General features: G+C 45.2%; 1 protein-coding gene across 1 annotated transcript in view; it reads right to left on the bottom strand.

The window, feature by feature from the left end:
* Nucleotides 1–885: 885 nt before the first annotated feature.
* The window catches only part of Kcnj10 (potassium inwardly rectifying channel subfamily J member 10), a 32757-nt gene continuing 17427 nt past the window's right edge, over nt 886–16215 (bottom strand). The window contains exon 2 of the mRNA XM_055613283.1: nt 886–4484. Within this exon, the coding sequence (XP_055469258.1) occupies nt 3345–4484 (1140 nt within the window). The 3' untranslated portion in view covers nt 886–3344. The remainder of the gene's footprint in view (nt 4485–16215) is intronic.

Here is a 16215-nt window from a genome sequence, read left to right as displayed (position 1 = left end):
TTCATGCCAAGACTGAGACTTTGATATATGAAGCACCCTCTTTTAAGATTTCTGTATATAAGCTTAGGTCTCTGTCTTGAGAGTTTCTTGAGCGCAACCGCTCATCAGTCCTGGCATTTGCATTCTGGCATTAAGGTTTCCACTTAATGCTTCCCAAATACTAAAATTTCAGTTTCTCAGTTTTCAGTTACGGGCTTAGAGTGACAGTTCCCATCTTGGTGGAAAAAATGAAAATGCAGAGTGTATTTCAAGAAAGTAAAATAGAAGGATGCTTTTGTTTGTGTTTTCTTGATTGCTTGTTCGTTTTAGAAGTTGTTCAAGGGTGGGTTGTTGCCAGAGATAGGTAGCACATAGTATAAGTGTTAGATTTTCCTAGATCTGCATGGGTGGGGCATTTCCTTACCCCATTTCCTTCTAGCTCCTCTCTTGTCCTATCAGCACAGTTCATCAAACCCTGATGGATGTTCCTTTATTTATGAAAAGGGCAGGGTCTAGACTTCCCTTTTCTATCAATCAAACTTAAAACCATCAGCTACTCTCACCGCTCATATAACTATAACACAGAAAATCCAGTTATCCTGCTCCCCAAAACCAAGGCAAGATATTTTTTCCTTTGTTAAAGTCTGAATACTTCCTTTCTGTACATTCCGTATATTTAGATATATGTACACCTATATACATATATAGCTATATATTATCTCTGTTTTTTTTTCCTTAGATAAACATTTATATGCTATCCCAAATTTCCACCCACCTTTTGTGTGTCAGTCACAAGTAAGACTCTGGGTTTCATTTCACTAGGTCCCTTAGTCTCATCTTTCTCATTTTCCCACTCTGGATATCCTTATCCTTCCCCATTGGTTGTTTTGCCCACCTGATCTCTCGCACCCCACTTAAAATCTGCACCTGTTATCCTCTTGACATTCCAAGTCTATAGCTGATACAGACAGGGAACCTGTTTCTCATCAGTCCTGGCTGCTAGTAAAGCTTCTTCTATATCCTGAAAAAGGAATCCAGGTCGGGAGTTGGGCTGTGATCTAAAGAACCACTTAAGGCTGGGGATGGGAGTTGTTCCATTGTTGGAAAAGGTATCATTCTGAATGAACAGGACAGAATGATTTTAAAGTGCAACTTGGAGCAAAGCCTAGGATTGAGGAGGAAGTTCAAAAGGGGCTAAGGCAGAAATTGTTCTCTTCTCATGTTGTTATCCAAAAATCTGAGGAGAGTTGGGCCTTAGGAAAGGGACTGGGAAGCGAGTCATTCCTTCAGGAAGGAAGCAGCGATGTGCAGAAGAAGGCACACAGAGGATAAATTGCCAGTGGACAAGAAGATGCACACACAGCAGTACACTTGGTCCCTGCACACTCAATGCCATCAAGTAAGTGCAGTGTTGAATATGTTTGAAAGCACAGAAGCCAGCTCTTGCCTTTTGTTCTTTGTTTCAGACATTCAGGTTCTTCTGGTTCTTGTTTTGATGTGAGTTTGAGGATAATGGTGAGTAAGGAGAGACTGGAGGATCTTCATTTTCAAGCTAGTTAATTGAATTCAAGGGAAGAAGACCAATAGAAGAGGACTGGGCACAGCTGAGATAGGGTCAGCCTCAAGATCTTCTGGGTTTCTCTGCAAGGATTTGCGCAGAGATATGTGCATACATCCTGTATGAATGTGCAGCTGGTCATCATTTGTCAAGTCCACCTTACATCAATCATTCCTGCCAGAATTCCTGCTAACCTATCTTGTAGGATTTCCTGTGTACCTAAGTGGACAGAACTCACGTGTAATTGCTCTTTAGAACAGAACAGTGCGTATAATGTCCTTCCCTGAGCCCTGCCACAGCCCTCACCAAACAGCTAGGAATGGATTGGGGCTGACCTTAAGTTGTCTTTTAATTTGCCTGAAACTGACCCATAGGCAAAAGAGAGTGGAGACGACACTGACTTTCATCATTTTATGCCAAGTGTCAGAATGGCTGGGATTAGAATGTAAGTTCCTCCCAGCATTGCCTCACAAAATAGTTGGCTCTTTTCAGAAGGGCACCAGGAGATGAAACAAAATAGTGGCTGGCAGCCAGAGTTCTGCTTCAGCCCAGACCTTAACAAAACATCGCAGACTTCCAGAGGCTCTGTACAGCAATCGGGAAATCTGAGAAGTCGGTGCAACTTTCCTGGGGAATCTGTGTCCTGTGACTAGTTTTAATAGATCGATGTTAAGAAAGGAAATGACTTGTGTTTTTCTTTCTTCACAAGGTTGGATTAAGGGAACAGGGTTCTGAGATTGGTAGGAAAGGAAGCAGAGGAACCAGGTACACTGTAATCTGGAGTTCTTTTAGATATTTTCATGAGGGCTGGGTACTGAACTTATTCAAGAGAGCATTAGGGGCTCACATCTTTAATCCCTGTACATGGGAGGCAGAGGCAGGTGGATCTCTGTGGGTTCCAGGCCAGCCTAGTCTACATGGTGAGTTCCAGGACGCCCAGAGCTACATAGTGAGGCCCTGTTTCCAATAATGGGGGGGGGGGGGCACATTGGCTAAGGTCTTCCCATTTACAGGAAACAGGAAAACAAATCTTTCTAGGACAGGACTGCCAGAAGGACAAGTTCAGAGTAGTAGACAATAGTTCCAAAATTGAATTTCTCAGAATCCAGAATGGATGCAGGAAGGGTAGTGGCTGTTCGTGTGTCTCAGGTCAGCCCCAGCTTTGTGGGAACAGAGGCTGAGAGAGAACTGGGCATCCTGAGAAGATCCACTTGAGAACAGAAAATAAGGTGGTGACCAAGAGTCTAGGTTACGTCAGGAGTCAGCAGCTGAAATTCAAACACCACGACAAACCCTGCCTTCTTCAGGATTTGGTAGAGAGCCCAGAGAAAACTGATTTCAGATCCTGTGTTTCTGAGGGCATAGACCACAGAGTGGCTCTCTGAGAGAGTTCTGCTTTACGGAACTTACTAGATGGACACCAATGGAAGGAGCTCCAGTCACAGGTCATCAGGCTTTCTAGTAGTAGGTGGCTGGGGGGGAGTCTACCCATCCAGTCACATGGTCCTAATGTGAATTTCCAAGCATGGCTGAGGCCTTTCAAGCCACTTCAGCTTAATCTTCCCTCACCTTCCCCCGTCCTGGCTTAAGAGTCGTGTACATTGGTGGAGTAGTAGAGGAAGGTGCAAGGGGACAGTGAGAGGGAAAACACAGGATGCAGCTGGCCTGGGCTACTCACAGGCCACAGCATTAAGGGAAAGTGGGGAATGGGTGCTTCCAGGGCTCTCCAGCAGACCCAGATAGTATCCTTTTCCCAGGGCACTAGAAGAGGAAAAGGCCAGAGGGCTGGGGAGGAGAGAATAGGACCTCAGACGTTGCTGATGCGCACACTAAGGGCACTGCCTTCCTTTTCCGCTTGCTCTCTTAATGACTCCTCCAACTTGAGCTTTTCTGGGTCTCCATAGCGCACAGTGCTGTCACGGAGACCACCAGGGGGAGCCACTTTCACAACCTGGTCAAAAAGGCTGAAGTCAGCTACGTATTTGCCGCTGGCTGACAGTGAAATGGCAGGTGTGAATTCATAGCCCCAGAGGATCTCCTCCGGTAGGTAGGAAGTGCGCACCTGACAGGTGGCGCTGGTGGACTCGACTGTCCCACTTAGGATCAGCACCAGCTCAAAGTCCCCCTCCCCACTGCGGAGGGGGAGATCTTTCAAGGGGCTTGTCTCATCTACCACGTGGTAGAAGGTGAGGGGCAGAATGAGAAAGGGGCTGTCAGAGGCTGTGTCCACTTGGAAAGCCACATTGACCTGGTTGAGCCGAATATTCTCGCCCTCCTTCGTCTGGTGGGTCTGAAGCAGTTTGCCTGTCACCTGGCATCCAATGAGGAGACTTTTGCGCATATTGGCAACCCGGATCATAAGGCAAGGCTTCCCATTGTGGGAGGCTACAACTGCATGCTGGCTGAACCGGATAGTCTCAGCCCTCTTCTTGGGCCGTGCAATCTTTGCCAGGAAGGTACCGGTGATGAAGATTTCCAGAATGGTGGTGAGCACAAGCTGCGCAATAAGAAGCACAATGGCCAGAGGGCACTCCTCACTGATATAGCGAAAGCCATAGCCAATGGTGGTCTGGGATTCGAGGGAGAAGAGGAAGGCTCCCGTGAGTGTGTGCACCTGCACTACACAAGGAGTGTGGTTGGCAGGGGGTCCCAGCTCCAACAGGTCCCCATGGGCCACAGCTACCAGATACCACACCACACCAAAGAGGAACCAGGTGCCTGCAAAGGTTGCAGAAAAGAGCAGAAGCTTGTAGCGCCATTGCATGTCGATGAAGGTCGTCCAGAGGTCCTTGAGGTAGAGGAAACGCTTGTCAGCAATGTGCTCCATTCTCACATTGCTACGGCCGTCTTTTGTCAGGACCCTCCTCCGACGGATGCCTGGGGCCACGAGGGGCCGGCTTTCTGTCTGAGTCGTCTGACTGTAATAGACCTTAGCAACGGATGTCATCTGCAGGGAGTAAGACAGCACAAAGGAGGTTATTGCCAAAGTCCAGCCAACTCCGAGATACTCCCCAGTAAGAAGAGAAGCTAACTAAGATACCTTTTAAAAAAACAATTCTTATATTTATGTGTGGGGGTTGTACTTAAGTGTCACAGCAAAGGGCAATTTGCAAGATTTTGTTTTATCCCACCATGTGGGTTCTGGGAATTGAACTCCGGTGGTTCAATTTGTTTGGTGGCAAATGCCTTACCTGCTGAGTGAGAGTCATCTTGCCAGCCCCTCACTTTCCTTTTGATGCCATTTACCCTAGCAAATATTTGTAGAGCCCTTGTTAAATGCCAGCCACAGCATGAGGTGCTGATAAGTAAAAGATGGAAATGACATCATTCAGGCTAAGAACTCGAAGCTTAGTGAGGAAGACACATGTGAATGGGACAAATACTTGCGATACAGTGTGATAACGTTTGTGATTTGAGGAAGAGGTGGGGCAGAGAAGAAAGAGTGAGAAGTGCACAGGTCCCTGAGAGTAGGCATGAGAGGGACAAGAACTGCTGATCCCCACTGAACACACACGTGCATGCGCCCGCACGCACACACACCACTCCTGTGGAGATAACTAATTTGAAATAAAACTTCTCCTTTCTGACGACTATCAAGGCAAAAAAGCATATTCCACTGAAATCTTAGGGCAGTCCTTTAACTTCACCAGGCTCCCTCCTAGCCCCAGGTTAATGCTCATTGGTGAGAAAAGAGCAGAAGGAATCCATTTTTCCTTCAAAGTGTCCAGTCTTCTTCAGTTGCTGCCATTATCATCATCATTTTTTTACACTACTTAGGAGACGTGACATCTGGGTCAGGGTCTAGGCTGATGTTAGAGAGAGCACAGACAAGGTTTGAGCAAAAGCAGGAAGCAGAAAGAAAGCAACAGGTTGCAGCATCCTGCCAGCACCAAGACATCTCCCCACGGGTTGGCAGCAAGTCTAGATTGTAGGCAGCAAAACTGTCTTGACTGAAGTGAGGGTGGACTCCATCTTAGTAGCTATGTCTGCACAGGCTCAAATTCAAGATTGCTGTCCATCCTGATAGTAGAAAGTGGGACAAGGCATTGAAACAGGAGACAATTCATGTAATACAAGGTGTCTGGCATCCCTGCCCCAAAAGTAACTTTGTACTTTTCCAGTAGAGAAAATTATAATACCTTAGACTATGAGTCCGACATCTGACACTCTGGAGAAGGATTAAGATGATTTCTGGGATTGGGGGCTCTCTGGATATCAGAGCATCATGTTGCATCCCCACTCCATACGTCTGAACTATTACATTTCATCATTGTTCTATCACACTCCCTCATTTCCCCCATTGCTTTGCCTCTGGAGGAGTCTACATTATATGAGTCTGCCCATAAACCCCTGTCCACACAGGCACTGAATGGAAGATCACCAATGGATGTGGGTCCTTGAGAACATTCAGAGGCAGCCAGCCTGCCTATGGATGTACCAGCCTGGTGAGCACTTGAAACGTTTATCTGGCTGCTACTCAGCCAGGCCCCGGTGCTCTTCACTGCCCAACGGCCTTGGTTCCTTTGAAGCAAAAGAGGAAGCTCTGTAGCTCTGAAAAATTCCAGTTTTGGAATGTAAATAAAGCCCTGTTCAATACTCAAAAGTGTGTTCAATATCACAATACGTGTGTGTGTGTGTGTGTGTGTGTGTGATCCTCAAATTCTTAATGATGTGAAACCTAATACATGAAATTTTTGAGGACTGTTAGAGAACAAAAGAACTGCACAGTTAGAGATGAGATAATATAATTTTAATTTTCAAAAATAAAAATGAAAAATACTTCATAAGCTATAGACAAATGGGTACTTATCCCGGGAAAGATTCTCAAACAAAATACGAAGATTATGTATAACTAGACAGAACAAGAAAAAAAGTTGTTGGTAAAACTCATTATGGGTTTGCTAAGAATGAGTTATGTCAAAATAAGTTAATTTCCTTCTATGATGAAGTAACTAAATTGACAAATCAAAATACAGATAATGTAGAACTATTATCAAAAAACTTTAGCAAGTTTTTGACAAGAATCTATCATTATATCTTTGGGGATAAGATAGAGAAAAATGACTAAAAAGGTAATTACAGGGTCATAAAAATTCAGTGGTGCTGGGGAGTAGATCCAAGTAGCTAAAATTCATTTTCTATTGATGTAGAGAGAGATTTATCCTTGATCTTGCCCTATTCAATGATCTTAACACTAATTTCATTCAAAACTAGAGAACACTGTGGCCATCAATTATGTGGATAACACAAACCTGGGACAGTTTGCAAGGACTGGGCAGACTTGGGATCTAAAAAGAATAGATGAGTGAGCCAAATTAAAAAAAAAAAAAAAAAAAGATAAATGTTGGATTATGTGCTTGGGTCCAAAAAGTATCTGGGAGGGTTTAAGATTATGAAGATGTAATTTAGTCACATTATCATGGAGGAAAAGATATCTAAACATTTTAGAAAAAAATACAGTATGAGCTATTTGTATATTTTGGCTGCCAAAAAGCAATACAATCTTAAGCTAGTTTGGTTTAATGAAGTCTCTAGAATAAGGAGGTAAATGATTCCACTCTGCTCTGTTCATTCCACATCTTCAGTATTCCATCTCAAGCAGCAATCGAAATATGAAAAAAAAAAATCCATACTAGATTACGTGGGAAATGGTGAAACGAAATGGATGGATTTTGTCAAGAGAAGAGATGTTCTGAAAGAAAGAACGGATGTGTGCAAAATACTTGGTTTGAGGGGCTGGCATATGAATAAAAAAGGTTCAGATTAGTCTTCTGAGCTCCAAGAACAAACAGGACAGTTCAAACTATAGGGAGAAAGACTCCAGAGTTACATTAAAACAGAACACTGCGTAATCAGGATTGAGCCCCTAGAAAGGTGGAGAACATGCTGTTCCTGGATGTTCATGGAGAAGCTGTACAGTCCTTTCAGAAGATTCGTCTCCTCTCAGAGGAGATGAAAGCGCTGTGTGGATATAGAAAGATTAGGCTTCCAGCCAAACCTGTGGGGAGCATCAGGATTTCTCCCCCCCCCCCCAAACCTCTGTCCCTGATGACATTCCGGCAAGACCGGAATGTCTTGGTCTCTCATCCAAGACCAAGGTTTGTGTTAAGAGGAGGTTCTGCATATCAGGGAGAATGGAGGCTCTCAACAACCTATCTTATTCTCAAAACAATAACCTATGATTATTACTTTATAAAATAAGTAATTTGACCTCCACATCATGAGGTAGATGGGAAAGGCATCGTTAGAAACTAAGGCTCAAAAAAAAAAAAAAATCACTTCAAGCAAATTAGGGGTAAATGAAAAGCCAAACCCAGGTCTTCTTTTTCCTGGTCCAAAACTGGTACCCTGTGCTGAGGAGCTTCAGAGACAGAGAAGACTGCGCTTTGAGAGCCCAGAGTCAAGGGCTCTAGAGATTTTGGCTACCAGTTAGCTTTTTTGTTGCCTCCAGCTGTTGTGTTTGCCGCCTCCAACTGTTGTGTCTACGGTTGCCAGCCCTTATATCTGCCACCTCCAGCTGTGATCCGAAGTTCCCAGCTGTTTGCCACCTCCTACAGCCAGGCCACTTTGTTCTCAGGGGTGGCCAGACTCAGAAACAGATAAACAATCAGCACACTCCACCCCCAAGCTGGCCGGGCCTCAGGGGAAAGGAAACCAGCCAAAGTTCTGGAAGTGGTTTCTCGCTGCCCTATCAAAACCACACATCCTTGTTCCTCAAGAGGGTGCAATTTCTCCAAACCAGTGCCAGCTGTGCACTGGGGTTGGCATTCTAACGAGCAGCCTGAATAGTGAGAACAAACCAGGGTATCTACCAACCACTTTTATTCTCTAAGAAATGAGCTAATTCTTTCCCTAAAGCAAAGGTTAGTCCTGAGGACAGTGATGTTCATTCCTCTGGCAAATACCATGCCTATCTCTGTTTCACATTGCCAGCTCCCCCTAAAGCTGGGTTTCCTTACCTACAAGGACTTTCATTTTATGCCAGTCGATTATGCTTCAGAAGGAATGGATTTATCAAAGCCTTTCTCGAGTACTTGATTGTTCACGAGACAAGACACAGTTTTTGTGACTAAAATTGGCCAAGGTCCCCCCATTGTTTTAGGATAAACCACAAGCTTTTGGCATAACACTCAAGGTCCTCCATGATTTAGTTAGTCTCTGCCACCTTTTTATTCTTCTTCTCATTATTATTATTTTAAATAATGCATTTCTTTTATTTCATGTGCATTGGTGTTTTGCCTGAATGTATATCTTTGTGAAAGTGTCCCATCCCCTGGAACTGGAGTTATAGACAGGTGTGAGCTGCCATGTGGATGCTAGAAACTGAACCCGGGTCCTCTGGAAGAGCAATCAGTAGTCTCAACCACTGAGCCATCTCTCCAGCCCCCTTTTTCTTTTCTTATTCTTCTTCCTCCTTCTCCTCTACCCTCCTCCTTCTTTGTTATTCTTCTTCTTTTGTTTCATTTTCCAAGAACACGTTTCTCTGTGTGGTTCTGGCTATCCTGGAACTCTCTTTGTAGACCAGGCTGATCCTAAAGAGCTCCACCTGCCTCTACCTCCCACATGCTGGGACTAAGAGCAGCATGTCATAACCCCTGGTTTCTGCTTATTTCTTGGCCTTACCCTTGACAGTCTTCTATGCATCCTTAGACTCCAGCTCTGCAGAAGACCTCACTGTCTGATTCTTTCTTCCTTTGGATCTGCTTTTGTACTGCTCAACTCTCTGGCTGTCTGATTACCTCCTGCCTATCTTACAAAGCCTGGACCAAGTGTTAGTGATACCTTTGGAAGCCTTCCTCACCTTCAAAGAAATAGTTTTTCTCTATACGCCTACCCTACCCCAGCCCAGACTCTCTCTGACGTGAGTTTTCTAAGCATGCACTGGCCTGCATTCCACTATAACACCGTAGTGCTTTGAAATGTTTTTTTTTCCATTGTTTGCCATCTGTTTACTCTTAATTGAAGGCCTTGGAATCTGCTTGTATCTGTTTCACCAGAAGAAAGTACAGTTTTTAAGACCAAGGAGGAGATGACTAAAGACAACATCTGAACAGGTCTGAGCAAGGCTGGCACCTTGATGCACCTTCCTGGAGACCATGAGAGGGAAGAAGAGGATCTGAGTTCTTTCAGATATGACTCATGTTGCAGATGCTTGCAGATGTTTCCAGAAGGTGGAGGAAAGACAGCTCAGAGACTTCAGTGCCAGCCCTTGTATGGGTCAGCTGATTTTTTTTGCAGGAACATGATAAAAGAGTGGCTCTTTTAAGTTGCTGCGGATGGAGGCTGGGAAAGAAGTTAAATTAGCAGAGGGCTTGAACAGTATGCACAAGGCCCTGGCTTTGAGCCTCACTGTGTAAACCAGGAATGGTGGCACAGCTGTAATCCCAGTGCTCGGGGAGGTCAAGACAGGAGAATCAGAGGTACAGGTTATCCTTGGCTATATAGAAAATCTAAAACCAGCCTGGGCTATATGAGATCCTGTCTCAAAATTTTAATTGAGTTGATTAATTAGCACTAAAATTTATTGTTTTATATTAGGTGGTTAGAAAGGATGCTTCTATACCACAGATAGCAGTTGGATGGGATGGGGATAAATCATACCATTTCTTGAAACCTATAATGTGGGATACAAGTCCTTTCAGCTGCAGAGAAAGAGCTTTCTGTGTAGCAGAAGCAACTCAAGTGAAAGGAGCTTCAGATGTGAGTACTAAACCTACCCATTTCCTAATGCAGACAACTTCTCACTCTTCATTTCTTTGACTCCCTAAATCATTAAAGGTGCTATCATTCCCCCAGCTCCTCACACTCATGGTCAGAGAGCCACGCCAAACTGCCTTTCCTCCTCAGTTCTGTGTTTTGGATGCATTCCTTATGTTTCCTCCCTTCATTTCATTACCATCCTTCAGGGCTTTAATGAATCACCGCATCACCTACTATTCATCTCATTTCTCCATTTTTTTTTTTTTCTGTAATCAAACTCGTCCTATATTTCTACTGTGTTACCCTGAACCACACTTCTGACTGCGAATTGATGAGTGCTGCTCCGGTATTTTCCCAAGCCCGTGCACATTTCATTCTCATGGCATCCCTAGGAGGCAGTAAACCCAGAGTTCTGAGGGTATAGCATAACCGAAAGGGTATACCCAGCATGCCCAAGGCTCTGGGTTTGATCACAAGCACTGAGAAAAAAAAATTGTAGTCCTTAGTTTATGTGTGAGGAAACTGAGGCTCATCAAGATGGTGTGACTGACAAGCATGGAGTCCTCTAACCCCAAACCCACCCACTTTTCATCACACTATGTCCGTCCTGGAGCCTTCCCCAGTTCGAAGAAAGTATTTCATTGTTCACCAAAGAGACAGAAGACTCAGTCTTGTACCAGAGGTGTTATGTGATCTGCTTCTAACCCACCTTCCAGCCTTATTCCCCACTGCTTCTCTCCTGGGGCACATTCAAGCACTTTTTGCCTTGCTGTTGAAGCCCTGCTGTGCCCATACAGGCTTTCTTGCCTTCCAGGCTACCTGAGTTCAAATGACCCCTGTTCCATAAAGCCTTCTCAGAAACCACAGCCTATTCCTGAGTTCCCACGTAGTGAGTAAAAACAAGTTTATTGAGGGAAGCACCTAGGTCTATTGTATCTTAGTTTTAGGATCTTATGATTTAGATAGAAAATATTCTCCCAAGAAAACGCATGTATTGAAGCACCTTGTCCCCGATACAGCAGTGTTCAGAGGTTGAGACTTGACGTGAGTAATTGGATCATGAGAGTTCAAATTCGTCAGTGCATTGATTAACTGGCAGTTAAGAGGTGGGGCCTACTTGGAAGTAAGTCATTGGGGAGGGGCATGACCTGAAGGATGTATCTTGTCCCCCAAACCTTCCTCTGCACTTCCTTGTTTCCCTAAAGTGAGCGGTTTTCTTCCTCCATGCCATTGTAGCATGATGCTTCTACCACGGCCCCTGGCCTAGGAACAACAGAGGTTACCACACAGACCGAAATATCTCAAACCACAATTCAAACATTTCCTCCTGTAAGGATTTCTCTCAGATTTTTTTTTTTTGACGCAACACAAAGCTGACTGACACAGCTAACAATTACAAGATGCATAGTGAATGCTCAGAAAGCATTTTGTGAGGGGAATTAATGAACAGAAAATGACACAGCCATTCCTGGGTATAAAGGTCGATCTAAGAGAATGAGAAGATGCTGCCGTCACTGTAGGGCCGAGGAAATGTGGAACCTCTTGTTTTATGTGGAATGAATGGAACTCACTCCAGCCTAGGGCCTTCTTTTTTCTTATTTGTGTCTTCTCTTGATATTTCCTGTGTTTTTTCCCCCTTATCTACATGAAAACCCCAGATAACTAATTAGAATTATTAATAAATATGAGAAAAAAACAAGGTATGTCCACCTGTAATGGTGTTTCTCACCACGTGCAGTGTGAGCTTTGTTTTCACGATCTTGTATAATGAATTTCTTTTTAGTATCTCCTGGGTACCAAATTCTAAACAAGACACTGGAGCTAAAGAGATGACAAAGATATAAATTAATTTCCTTGAAGACCTTAGACCTTAGAGCCTAACGAGAGAATCAACCATAAACAGGCAGGAACCAGTGATGTATGGATCAGTGTGTGTGAAGGCAGAGAAAGGTGACATCCGGTTCAAAGGATGGGGGTTGGGTGGTAACTAATATTGAGTCTCTATTGTATGGTAGATGTGGGACTGTGATATATATTTTTTAAACATTTATTTGTTATATATGTAGTGTTCTGCCTGCATATGCACCTGCATGCCAGAAAAGCGCACCAGATCTCACTATAGATGGTTGTGAGCCACCATGTGGTTGCTGGGAATTGAACTCAGGACCTCTGGAAGAGTAGCCAGTGCTCTTAACCTCTGAGCCATCTCTCCAGGCCCCCTGTGATATGGTTTTAATTGTTAGTTAATGCATTTTCCAAATCACCATATAAAACTGACATTATTTCCATTTGGACTAGGAAATGTAGAGAGCAACCAGGATTTGAACTTTTCCTGCTATACCCAAGTATCTCTTTCAGAGAAGAATAAAAGGGTGACATTGAGTCTAAAGGACTCAAATTTTGTTAGGGTTTTGTAGGAAGAACCAAAAGAGAGCACATCCAATGAAAGGAGCATAGTGAGAACAGGTATATACAGCACTGGAGATGTCATAGACAGAGGATAAGAAACTACTTTTTTTTTTAAGTTCTGATAGATTAGGAAAGAGGGAGGGGAACAGTGGTACTCCTCTGGGGCTTTCTCTCTGTTTCTGACTATAGATGTGATGTGACCAGGACTCCAAGCACTATTCCTCCCTGCTATGGTTGTACGTATTCTGTCTTAAGCAGGAGCCAAAATAAACCTCTTCCCCTAAGTTGCTTCCTGCCAGCTCTTTGGTCGCAGCAACAAGATGTGTCACTGTTGCAAGCCCAGCGACACAATCTGTGAGCAGGTCATCTTCAAATAACATGCACTTTAAAGAAATGGCCCAGACTGGCGTGGTCATGCCTCACATTCTGGAGATGAGGTGGGGCAGTCAGCAAAGGACGAGTAAGGTCTAACCTGGGAACAGAGTGCAGTTCTGACTGCTGGGAAAATGCACTGGCCTGGGAAACAGGAAATTGAGGGCCATTCTCAGTTTGCCCTGAACAACTCTCAACAAGCTCTTTGCCCTCTAGGCCTCCATATCATTCACTGTGGAAGAAGGAGGTTGTATCAAATCCTCACTGTCCCAACTCTAGCTCACACCTGTCTGCACCCAGAGACACCAATAGCCTCAGGATTCACCTCAGCGCATGCCCCATGGATATAGATTATAAAGGTCTTGTAATATCTTAATGCAATATAAGCAAAGCACCGTGGGATAAAAGGAAACAGTTACATTACTTGAAACCAAAGCAGCTCTCAAACATGCCCAGTGCCCGGCACCTGTGGACACCCTCCTCTTTTTTTGCCATTCAGAACTCACGCTGCTAGCTCAGTTTGGAGGTGTTGTGCTAGAAGATAGGTGTTGTGCTAGAAGATGAAAGAGGACACTTTCTGCTTTAAAACTCCCCATCTAGTGGGCAGTGGCACATGCTTATAATCCCAGAATTCCAGAGGCCCAGGCAAGAGGATGGTGAATTTGAGGCCACCCTGGGCTTTACAGAAGGAACGTAGCTCAAAAAACAAACAAAACAAAAACTTCACCGTCCAGCTAACTTGGTCTGGTCCCATTCCTCCCACTGGAGAAAGGAAACTGTTGCCCAGGGTCCTCTCACCATCCGTATCAGATCTTTTTAAAATACCAAATCCCACTTAAATAGTGATCTTAGAGGCCTCCTGAAGCAGAGTGGCTGGGTCTGAAAGAACTATTTCTGGGCTTCCAAGTGTTCTTAGTAAAAGAGAGCAAGAGAAGAGAAAAGAGACAGGGAGAAGAGGAAGGGCAATGAGAAAAGCTCTGAGGGTTATGTAAGCCCTTGAGGTTAGAAGAATGGACTTGGATGTGGGCTCTTGTAAAGCTTAATGTCGTTATTCATCAATCTCTCTCTCCTGTCCTTTCCCCAGTGAAAACAGAGAAATAGAACTGGAGCTGGACACACACAAATCTTGAGGTGACTGGAAAGGGGGCAGTGTGCATGTCCAGGGGCCTGCCTTGCCAGCTGAGTCACTGCTCCCTCTGTCCCCCACCCTGAGTCTCCTTCCCCCTGACCCTCCCATCCTCTAGCCCCAGCCTGACATCAAGGCCCTGGCCCAGGGAAGAATAGGCTTTTCTTCCCTTGTGTCAACGTTTGGAAAGTTCTCATAGTTTGATCAGAAGGAAGGATAAAAAGCCTTCAAAGCATTTCCTGGGAGCCTGTGACCTCTCGCTGGCCCTTCTGACACCCCCGCTCCACCCCCAGTTAGGAGTGGGAGGGACAAAGAGATGGGACCATGTCAGATGTTTTCCTGTGTTTAGACAGCACCACTGCCTGTCAGTGTGGGCTGAGCAGGACCATTGGCCCTTCCTCCTGCTTGTTCCCCAGATAATGCCTTCTGACCCTCTTCAGGAAGGGAACCATGTTCCTGCAGAGAACTCCAGAGGCTGGCATCTCAGAGAACCCATTGTCTCCAGCTGGAGAGGGAGGATGACTTCTTGGCACATTGCCTCCTTGTGTACCTGCCTCTCACATCACTTCTAGCATACTCCCTCCCTGAGTTGTGGTCCAGCCATGGTATCTGCTCTTAGCTGTTGTCTGGGTCTACAGAACTGCACATCCTGAGCTCTTCAGTTAAACTGGCCCTTTGTGAGGACTTGGCACTATGTAGAGTTCAACTGAGGACGGAGCTGTACCACTGCCTCCTCATTAGCCTCAGCGCCAATGGTCCGGAGAGCCTCCAAACCTGACCCCATGTGAGCCTTCACCTCGGAACATTTGCTTAGAAATGTTAACGCACCCTCCTTCACCTTAACGGAAGAACCAGAAAATGCAAATAATTGTCTGATTTAGCAGGAAACACTGGGAAAGGAAAATTCCGTCCCCCCTACCACATCCTTTCAGAGGCAGGATCTTATATAGTCCAAGCTGTCCCTGAACTCAGAATGTGCCTAAGGATGACTCTTGCCTGTATCTTTTGTGTCACACCCAGTTAATGCAGTGTTTGGGAGCTGAAACCAGGGCTTCATGCATGCCAGGCAAGCACTCCACCAACCACGCTACAGCCCCAGCCTATTTTCAGTACGAGATGAGACGCTGAAACACTTCCCAAGGACACTGGGAGGAAGCTGAAGTCAAGTTTGAGTTGAGAAGGAACTGGAAGATAGACAACATATCTGTTCAGGATCTCTCCTTTGTGGGTCTCCTCTGCCTTAAATCTCAAATCAGTCACAGCCTAAGCTTGGACTCCTTAAAGGGATTCTAATCCAACTTCTGTCTGATGCTACTGGTTAAAGTAATCAAACTCATTTAGGTCTCAGACAAACCCCACCTCAGGAAAATCCACCTCTACCCTCTGAGCAGAGGAGGGTCCGGAAGGCCTACTGAGGGGTACAGAGAAAGAGAGAACTGCAAAACTACAAAGGAAAACACCAACCGACTCACAAAAAAACTTCAATTTACCCTGCCTGCAAGATGTTTAGGGACAAAAATAGAGCAGAGACTGAGGGAATGTACAGCCAATGCCTGACCCAACCTGAGACTCATCCCATGGGACAGAGCCAGCCCCTGACATGATTAATGGTACTCTGCTATGCTTACAGATGGAAGCCTAGAACAGCTGTCCTCTGATTGCTCCACCCAGCAGCTGATGGAAACAGATGCAGACCCACAACCAATCATTGGGTGGAGCACAGGGAGACTTGTGGAAGAATGGGGGAAAGGATAGAAGGATCCAGAAGGGACAGGATCTCCACAAGAAGACCAACAGAGCCAACTAACCAGGGCCCAGGGGGGCCTGTGGAGACTGAAGCCCCAACCAAGGACCAGGTGTGGACTGGATTTAGGCCGCCCACACAGATGTAGCCGATGGGCAGCTCAGTCTTTATATAGGTTCCCTAATAAGGTGAATGGGGGGCTGACTCAGACATGGACTCTTCTGCCTGCTTTCGATCACTTTCCCCTGGCAGAGCTACCTTGACAGGCCACAGGGGAACAGGATGTGTTCAGGCCTGATGAAACTTGATATGCTGGGGTGGATGGGT

This window comes from Psammomys obesus, unplaced genomic scaffold (assembly GCF_907164565.1).
Source record: "Psammomys obesus unplaced genomic scaffold, mPsaObe1.curated_primary_1811, whole genome shotgun sequence".
Classification (NCBI taxonomy): domain Eukaryota; kingdom Metazoa; phylum Chordata; class Mammalia; order Rodentia; family Muridae; genus Psammomys; species Psammomys obesus.
Note: the sequence above shows the minus strand (reverse complement) of the source record. Positions and strands in the feature narration are given on the sequence as shown.